At 38.2% G+C, this 10,362-nt stretch overlaps 1 protein-coding gene across 1 annotated transcript in view; it reads right to left on the bottom strand.

Annotated features, from left to right (window-relative positions):
* The window catches only part of LOC107557580 (sperm-tail PG-rich repeat-containing protein 2-like), a 9,581-nt gene extending 4,504 nt beyond the window's left edge, over positions 1 to 5,077 (bottom strand). The window contains exons 1-2 of the mRNA XM_016241054.1: positions 5,057 to 5,077; positions 4,280 to 4,448 (exon numbers count right to left, since the gene is read on the bottom strand). Coding sequence (XP_016096540.1) covers positions 4,280 to 4,448; positions 5,057 to 5,077 — 190 coding nt within the window. The remainder of the gene's footprint in view (positions 1 to 4,279; positions 4,449 to 5,056) is intronic.
* Between the last annotated feature and the right edge of the window lie 5,285 nt (positions 5,078 to 10,362).

The raw sequence follows: 10,362 nt of genomic DNA, 5'->3' as shown, positions 1-10,362 counted from the left end.
AGGGAACGGAGCGAGGCCAGTGGAGTAATTGATAATGAGCGACACCTGCACCACTCACCGGTCTCGAGTCCCACGGAGGAGCTCCGGAAGGATAAAAGGAGGAGTGACAACAGTGAAAGACGAGAGAGGACCAGACCTGGATTTTATTTTGTGTTTTGGTTCTGTTTGTGCGCAACAGTCGTCCGCGAGGGGCTGCCGCTTTACTTTCATTTTGTGTTTGTTTATTTTATTAAAGTTTTAAATGTTCGCCGGTTCCCGCCACCTTCTTCCCGACCTACGAACGTTGTTACAGTTAGACATATGGCTTTGATTTTATAGCAATTTTAGAGTGCAACATATTTGATAAAATATTTATTTTATATCAAATAAAATAAAAACTAGTATACTACATTATCTTTACTGTAAACTTAAACTTCTATAACTTTTTTATACTTTCTTTTTTTTTTTTTTTTGAGTCCCAATAATTTTTTGAGTCCCAATAAGATGGAAAATAGAAATGAATAAATTTTCTGATGTCTCTTTATGGTTTTGCCCTTTTTAGGGTTAAGATTTCACTCGGCGGCATGAATGGGGAAACATAAAATTCTCCAAAACTGTTCACCAAGCTTACGATTAAATTTCAAATTTTAAATCACCAATGAAATTTGACAACAACTGTCCCATAAACGTTGTTTCTTATGCTCAAATAGTGTTAAAATAGGCTTATTTTTTCAGGCTAGAGCAGCGCATCTCAGAACGCTGAGTGTTGCTATAGCAACCAGAGCTTCAAACGGCAGCTGCAGTGACGAGATGACTTTTTTATTGAGAAGGCGGGACTATTCTGCCACGTCTTTGTATATCTTAAGTCTTTGACGGAAAGCACATACTCTCTTTCTCCTGCTCTCTCTCCCATACAAACATGCACACACATCCAGTACGGACACACACTCACAAACATTGAAAGATACTTGCACACAAAAACGTGTTTAACTCTACTCTGACAATTTTATCAGTAAAATAGTTTGGCAACTACACCACCTTGGGTGTGCATTATTTTCTAATAACAGCCCTTCATCAATTATTCCTTATATAATGACCGATTCATATTAATGAGATTTCAATTTAAATTTAAATTTGGGCCTGTTCTTCTTATAATTGGAATATATATGTTTTCATACTTTTATAATACTTGCACGACAGCCGCTGGTCTCTGTCTACTTTCACTGTATGAAAAAAAGCATGTTTGAAATTCTCCAAAAAAACTATTTTTGTGTTCCACAGAAGAAAATGAATTAAAATCCATTCGGAACAACACAGAGGTGAATAAATGATGACAGATCTTTCACTTCTGGGCCAAATATTTCTTGTTACTATGGACTGGTGCAGTTTTAGCAGCTCTGAGGTGTCTGTGTGGTCCTCTCTGGTTCAGCTTATAATGGAAAATCATAATCTCCACTATCATGACGCTAGAGATCAAATGCAGCAGGTCCTCGTCTCAGACTCAGAAATACTAGCTTTCTGCAAAATATATATAGTACTTTTAAGAAACTTCACTAAATTGCAATGAAACTGAAGTAGTTATATTGCCTGTGTCCAGTGTTTTTTACAGCCTCATCTTATACAGTGTTGGGTAGGTTACTCTAAAATAGTAACTAATTACTAGCAACTAACTGCATCTTCAACAGTGTAATTAGAGTACTGTACTAATTACTCACTCTAAAAAGTATTACATTACTTATTAATAATTACTTTCTAAATCCCATATATACCTTGACCAGTTGATCAATACTAGACCTGAAACTGCTCTTTTAATTCAATCAAATAAATAATATAAAATTGCATAAATTATTCTTGAACGGACCAAGGTATTTTAAGGGAGAAGTTTAAATTAAAAACTATTTTTTTTCACATTAGACACTAAATTTTGATGATAAATCCACTATTGTTTTATATTAAATTGTTCTGTAGTCATGGATACAGTATTTAATGCAATTACATCAGAAGTAACTGTAATTAAATTTCAGAAAAATGAAGAGTAATCTCTTACTTTGTCAAGGGAAAATTAATTATATATATATATTGCAGTAATTAATTACTTAGTAATGCATTACATTCAACACACTTGCATTTGTCACACTTGCAATGGAAGGTCTAATCAAGTGCATTGCATTGTGGGATACAGTATCCCCCACAGTGTGCTCTGTTTGCATATTGGACATTTTGCCAAATGCAGTAGGTCATCTCCATGTGCACTTGACGTACACTTCTGTTCAAAAGTTTGGGATCAGCAAGAGATTTGTTTGAAATAAATTACTTTTATTCCAGGATTCATTCAATAAAAAAAGTCTCAGAGAATCTACAGAGCCAGTAGGACACATTCACTGCTCTTATCTATGCAGCCAGAGACCATGAACGGGGAACAAAAGCAGAGGAGAGTCCATAAAAGACCTCCACTTGGGTCGGTTTGGTTCAGGAATCAGGCCAGCTGGACAATCACACTGGAAATGATGGACATTTCCAAGGACGTTTTACGTGGTTGCTATAGCGTTGCTAGGTGTTTGCTACGCAGTTGTTAGGGTGATTTAGGTGGTTGCTATGCCATTGCTAGAGTTTTCTTGGTGGTTGCTATGCTGTTGTTAAGGAGTTTTAGGTGGTTGCTATGGCGTTGTTAAGATGTTGTGGGTGGCTGTTGTGGTTGTTAGGGTGTTTTGGGTGGTTGCTATAGCGTTGCTAGTATGTTCAGGGTGGTTTCAAGGTGGTTACTACGCAATTGTTAGGGTGATTTAGGTGGTTGTTATGGCATTGTTAGGGTGTCCTAATCAGTTACTATGCAGTTGTTAGGAAGTTTTAGGTGGTTGCTATGGCATTGCTAAGATTTTCTATGTGGTTGCTATGTAGTAGTTATTATGTTTTAGACAGTTGCTATGGCGTTGCTAAACTGAGATCAATCTTGCAAAGCTTCTTTTGTCCATACAACAATGATGTGGTTGCTAGGGTGTTCTAAGGAATTACTAGGTGGTTGCTAACATCTTTTGGGCAGTTGCTTGTTGGTTGCTAGGGGGTTCTGGATGGTTATGCATTTTAGACAGTTGCTATGTTGTTGCTAAGCTGTGCTCGCTCTTACAAAACTTGACGCGTTGATGCAACAAAGATATGGTTTCTAAGATGGTTATAGTTGCTAAGGTCTTTCGGACAGTTGCTGTTGTTTGGGAGTTTTAGGTTTCCATGGTGTTGCTAAGATGTTTTTGGAGATTGCTCTGCGGTTGTTAGTGTTTTAGGCAGTTGCTATGGTGTTGCTAGGATGATCAGGGTGGTTGCACTTTTATCATCCACCAGGCAGAAATCTTAAAGGTGTACTGTAGTATGTAATATTGACAGTTAGGGGTTGAAATGGGTACTGCAGTCCAAATTCAAAATACTGGAGAGAGTTGTTTCTTCTACTATTTCTCCTCAGATTCATTGCTCATGTGGGTTGCCAGATTGCGGACACGCAATAGGAACAAGTGCAATTGACAATGAAAGGCGACGAGCCTTACACTAAGTTAATGAGATGATGTATCTGCATTTTAATATTCCTTTGATCATAGAGCTTTCTAGATGGATTCCGGGGATTTTTAGGTCGAGTAGAACCCAATTCTGACCCAGTCTGTTTGCTGGCTTCCATGACTGCAATACAATGTGTTTTCCACCAACTGGCAACCCAGGGTGTTAAAATCCTATTGGTTAAATTGGCAGTGGGCGGCATCACACGGACCAAATCAAAAACAGACATTCTGAAACAGAACACACGTTTCAAAGTAGAATAACTGACTGTAGCAGTATGTTTCCTAAATATCTGCAAACATATTATGGTATCTTTATGCTTCAGCACAGTCACAAAAAAAAGACATACAGCACCATTAAATCTGACTGCTTAGAAAAGTAAAAGCACACCTCTCCTCAACAAGCCAACAAGCAATTCAAGGATGCATTCACGTCTGTAGCATGAATGATTGATACTTCATTTAAAAACCTTACCCTGAGCATGAGCAACAGTAATTAATAGTGGCGTTTGCAATTAAGTGCAGCAACTGTGGTACTTTGGCTAAACCTATGGTACATTTTGAAAGGACAGGCTCTAGATTGTAGACTGACATTTAGTAAATGCTGAGAAATATTCAGTTCAGGGGGATTTATGGAAGATTTATTCGTTTCATTGGATGAAACTCTCTGAAAAGTCTGAATAAGCTCCCAAGGGCGGTGGAAGATTAGCGCACAATAGACAATGGATAATGAGTGCACACTTTCTGGGTTGAAGAACTGCTCACCTTGTACTGAGTCGGCCTCGGGCGGCTCATTTCCTCTTTGCTGGGGAGGAAAAGCCGGCGTGGTGCAATAGAGCCGAAGGCACCCTTCCTTGTGCTCTCCAGACAGGCTTTCTTCAAACTCTCATAAGCCAGGCCATACTCAAACACATTAGATGACTTAGGCTTCAAAATTCATAGTTGTGTTCATTTGTGAAGATTATCATGATCAACAACACATGCAAGATTCATAAACTTTTGTTGACACAGAGTTTATTTTCCACAATAATCCAAAAGCCAATCGAAAAATCCTACTGGGTTTTGTCGAGGGAACCAGGGTGATACTAATTTCCGGGTTGGCCTACAAAAATACACTGCAGTGCTCTATTGCCTCAAACAAAACAATCAATTTTTAAAAAATGGCAAAATCATTAAAATGGCAAATCCCATGACTAGGTTTTCCTCAAAAGCTTATCATATCAACCCAGTATCTTGTAAGTGTGACTTACTCCCATATTTTGAGGAAAAGTTAGTTAGTTTAATAGATAAAGGAAGTGCTTTTGAGTGCAGCGTTCATCAGACGGCCAGCAAACAGACTGCGTTGGTCTGTGGGTGTGCCGTCTGTAAAATTTATTCTGAAGCATCTGCACATGGCAAACCAAGTCCAGATGCTTCCGAATACATTTTGCAACACAATGCAAATGCTGTTGTGTTGCAGCTGAGAACATATGCATCAGTCATACTCACTCTTGTTGATCATACTGTCCTGGCCCAGGTCTGTCTCCACCCTTTACCTGCTCTCTCCGTCCTGACATCTTCCCGAAATGCACACCTTGATACTTCTGAGAGGACGACAGCTCCTGCTGCAAAATGGCAAAAACAAAGATATTTTTCAATATATATTTTTGTAATTTCAATCCTTTCACCTTGAATTTTTGTTCCTAAGCTCAATTCTCACTTATCAGCACTTTCATCAGACATAATAATACAGACTTATGCTTTAAATTAAAAAATACTTTAACTTTCTTTAATACTTTCAAAGTTCACTAAGACAATTTAATGTACTGAAACTAAACTGCAAAAAAAAAAAACTCATCATTCAGGAAATATCATGATTAGATGATCACAACTCTCAGTACATTAAAAGGAAAACTTCGGCGTGTCTGCTAAATTTATATTTGAAATATATAAAATCTTGTTATTTGAATGAGGTTGACACCACCTCAAAAAATATAATATTAGCACATTATCAATATTAATATAAAATGATTCATATAATTATTTTACCAACTTAACATTATTTTTATTCTTTATACATTAAAACACACACACTTTTTTTCTTACTTTTGATTTTTTTTCTAGTATATTTCAAAACCTTATTTCACTTTGAACTGTTACGCTTTAGAAATTACTTTTGAAATTATTTTCAAATTGTCATTAATTTGGGGGGTTTGTCAGATTTCATAAGTAAAAAAAAACAGCTAACCATTTTTATAGTATATTTCATAACCTGATGTCTATGTAAAATTTTAGAAATTATATATGGATTATATATTATTTAAAGACAAAACTGATTTATATCAATATATTAAAGACAGAATTGATTTAGATATTTATTATAGTTTATTTATATTTGACTATTTATACAATTTATTTATATTTACTATACAATATTGAGTATTAGCCATAATAGATGGTTATTTGTCATCAGAAATCGTGAACTTTACAGGCCAAATTTTCAATGTCAGTGCATTCATAATGAAACCTTGATGAAAATGGTCAATTAACCTTGATGAAGCACGTTGAGCTGCATGTTTCATGTACACTATGGCTCAGTAGGTTTTGGATCAGAGATAAGTAGTCTTCAGTGAAACAACAAAGTGCTACAAAAGTGTAGAATATGACCATTTTACAAAAAGGACTTTAAATGGGTGGAATATGTGTAATCAACAAGAAAACCTGAGACGGGAGAGAGAAACAGAGCTGCACCATGATGGATGGCCCTGCACTTTGATAAAGAGTTCTTCCCCCTCTAGAGGAAGTTGGAAGCTCAATGGCAAATGAAAGATGATTTGATTAAAGCTGAGTCCAGCATCTGCTGCATTATTGTAAGTGAATATTGAAATATAACGTAAAGAATAATTACCCAGGGTTTTCAGTCCTGACAGTAAAATGGATGAGTGCTGTGCTTTGTGACTTTTTAAAATAATGCAGCGATCATTAGTAATGGAAATAGGCCCGGCACTAATGATGCAGAGCAGAGGGGCATTAGACGCTCTTCTGTTAATGGACACATCTGACCTCACACACACACACACACACACACACACACACACACACACACACCAACTAACTCAAGCATGCACACTCAAAGCACTCCATTAGACGTGTATCTTTTTCACTGAGTGCACATCCATTTACACACACAGCTCGTAATCTGTCTGACCGGTACGGGACTGTAGAAGGCCGGGCCGAGGGTCTGGTCTCTGGTGGGGGGTTTGTGTCAGTGCAGGACACCTTGAGCATCCTCTTCATATCCGAATGCCTGTCCGGGAGATGGGATGGCCGGAGCATCAGGATTTAGCAGCAACCTCGCCACTTTAGAGACTAAAGACATCAAGATGACATATAATCAAATAAGTCTTTTCCATATATAGCTCCTTCTGATTGGAATAAGCTTCTTCAGTCTTTGAGATCTTCTACTTCCTTTTGTTTTTACGCTATCTCTATTTTCTTATCTTAAAATAGTTTGTGTATGTTTCTAAGTTTTCTTATGTTGATTCTGCATATGTATGATGCTGATTGTTTTGTAATCATGCTGTGGGAGTGGGGGACTGGTTGAGCGTGTCTCTTGTTTTTGTATATTTGTGTGTGTACATATGGTTGTTTTGTTTTTGTTGTAATACTTTGTTTTTGTGTTTATAGGAGCCCCTTGAAAATTAGATGTTACATCTCAAGGGGCTATCCTTTCAATAAATTCCAATTCAAATATACATATATCAAACCATTAACAGAGAGAGATTCATTACAGCTGCAGGAAAAAGTACGTGAACCCTTTGGGTTTACCTGGATATATGCATTAAAGGGATAGTTCACCCAAAAATGAAAATTTGATGTTTATCTGCTTACCCCCAGGGCATCCAAGATGTAGGTGACTTTGTTTCTTCAGTAGAACACAAACGAAGATTTTTAACTCCAGCCGTTGCAGTCTATCAGTCGTATAATGCATGGCAATGGTAACAAAATCTATGAGAGTAAAAAAAACATGCACAGACAAATCCAAATTAAACCCTGCGGCTCGTGACGCCACCTTGATGTCCTAAGACACGAAACGATCGGTTTGTGCGAGAAACCGAACAGTATTTATATCATATTTTACCTCTAATACACCACTATGTCCAACTGCTTTGAGCGCGCGCACGGCATCCGGTGCGTGAGGTGTGTACGCGCTCTGGCGTAGTTTAAATAAATGGGTGTGTTGATATCCAGCCAAAGAGCAATCAACCATAACTTCAGGCGAGCAGGCTCAGAAGTTGGGAATACGTAGAAAGTCACCACTCCCGAATGAGTTCGCACGAGAGAAAGTCAAGGCAATGGCAAGGCAAGGCAATGGCAAGGCAAGTTTATTTATATAGCACATTTCATACACAATGGTAATTCAAAGTGCTTTACATAAAAGAAATGAACAAATTATCAAAAAAATAATCACAACAATAAAACAAGGAATTTAAAACTATGAAAATGATTTAAAAATTGATTTAAGAGGTTTAAAATGAATTTAAAACAGTTAAGAATAGAAAATGATTATACATAAAATATAGTGCAATCAGTTCGGACATTGCACAGTGCTCATTCAGTAAATGCACAGCTAAACAGATGAGTTTTGAGTCTGCATTTAAATGTGACTAATGTTTTAGCACATCTGATCTCTTCTGGAAGCTGATTCCAACTGCGGGCGGCATAATAACTAAAAGCACTCAGCTGATCCCCATCTACCTATGGGAATACGACACCTATCTAAGCATTCATATATAAGGTCCCTCAGTATTATCCGCAGTTTTCGCATTGCTCAATAGCTAATTACCCTCCTCCATCCCCAACTCCTCCTCTGTCAGTCGGGATTCAGCCTTCTGATTCTCCTTGAATCAGACTAATTCTAAAATGTGTACATAAAATGATTGAACTTAACAATATCTGCAATACATTTATGTTAGTTCTGTTCTGTTTACCCTGGGGAGTTATTGCTCCTCTCCCTGCTCTCATCCATGCTAGGCTGCATGGAGGCGCAGGGAGTTCTTGCCCAGAACAGAACCATACCGCCACTCCAAACTGTATGCTAACTGTCAATCATCTTTGACGATAGTGGTCCTGACAGAAATATGTGGGAAGTGTGTCAAGATAGCAGGTTGACGATTTAAGGTGCTGTACTATTTCTTCCAAAATTTTGCTATCAATTTCTTCAAACACAGACATAGTACCTTCTTTTTGGTATTGTGGCTGAATCTATCTGACCGCTGCATAATTTGGGGATGTGCTAATCGCCTTCCTGATATTATTGATCTTCTCAGAAAAGAAGGAAGCAAACTCATTGCATTTGCTGTTGGAGAGCATTTCACTGGCAATCTGACTTGGGGGGTTTGTCAGTCTCTCAACAGTAGCAAAAATAATGTGATTTTTAGTTGATATCTGGGGGCTTGCAGCAAAAGAGTGGGAGAGTTTGGTCCCAGCATACCTCTATTTTCTGTGAGAAGCTTAAAAGTGGAGATGCTGGAGAGAGGGATAATGTGTCTGGTGAGATGGGCTTCAAGATGTATAGGAGGTGGTAGAATACCAGTATTCACAAGTCTTGTCATAGCCACATCTGGGGTAGAGGATGCTACAGCAGCAATACGAGAAACTCGTGACAATATGATGTCTCTATTGCCTTTGGGTCTCGCTCCCTGTTTGTGCCATCGATTAGTGTGACAATCAGTTTAGGCTTGTTCCTCTACACTTGGTATAAACCATTGAGATTGACTAGATTCATGGGACTCACAGGCTGAGGGGGTCCGTGACGACGGTCTGCTGAGTGTTCTGCCTGTTTTGGAAGTCCAGCAAGTAACTTTGTTTCAAGAACCGCAATCCTTTGTAGAAGTTTGTGGCAGTTTATGCAGCAAGTAGATTCAACAGGAGGCATTTTATTTCTCTTCTATTTGAATGTAGACAGCTGTGTTTTCCAGTCTCCGGAATGTAAGCTGCTGGCAGTGGGAGGCAAAGTCTTCTTTTTTGTGGTATTATTCCAGTCCCAAAGAGATTTTAGTTTTAGTGTTTGTGCCAAAAATGTGTTGTTTGAGCACTGTGCTGATCTGCTGAAGTAAAAATCAGAGAAAAATCAGAGAAAAGTACAGAAATAGGAAGCAAAGCGCAGAGCAGTAAGCAAGAACGTCCGAACGGTAGCGAAGTCGGAAGCGAAGGCGGCTTCCGGCTTCAAAAGTAATCTTTTAGTTTTAAGTCGGTTTGAACAATCCGGATAAGCGCAAGTAAGTACCATTTTGATTAGTCGTTGTACCTACAATGACTGTGCACTGTGTAAACAATGAGCGAGAGATCACTTCCGGCGCTTGCGTAAACTACGCCAGAGCACGTACACACCTCATGCACCGGATGCCGTGTGCGCGCTCAAAGCAGTTGGACATAGTGGTGTATTAGAGGTAAAATATGATATAAATACTGTTTGGTTTCTCGCACAAACCGATCGTTTAGGAGTCGCAGGGTTTAATTTGGATTTGTCTGTGCATGTTTTTTTTACTCTCATAGATTTTGTTTTCCATTTCCATGCATTATACGACTGACAGACTGCAACGGTTTGAGTTAAAAATCTCCGTTTGTGTTCTACTGAAGAAACAAAGTCACCTACATCTTGTATGCCCTGGGGGTAAGCAGATAAACATCACATTTTCATTTTTGGGTGAACTATCCCTTTAACTGTGAATAAAATCTGATCTAATCTTTAACTACAGTATTGGCCCGAATATAAGACAACCCTGATTATAAGACGACCCCCCTTTTTCCTGATGTACCTTTTGGAAAAAGGCTTTTTAAAAACCAAATCTTCTTTTTT

This window comes from Sinocyclocheilus grahami, unplaced genomic scaffold, assembly GCF_001515645.1.
Source record: "Sinocyclocheilus grahami isolate Dianchi unplaced genomic scaffold, SAMN03320097.WGS_v1.1 scaffold609.1, whole genome shotgun sequence".
Lineage (NCBI taxonomy): Eukaryota > Metazoa > Chordata > Actinopteri > Cypriniformes > Cyprinidae > Sinocyclocheilus > Sinocyclocheilus grahami.
Note: the sequence above shows the minus strand (reverse complement) of the source record. Positions and strands in the feature narration are given on the sequence as shown.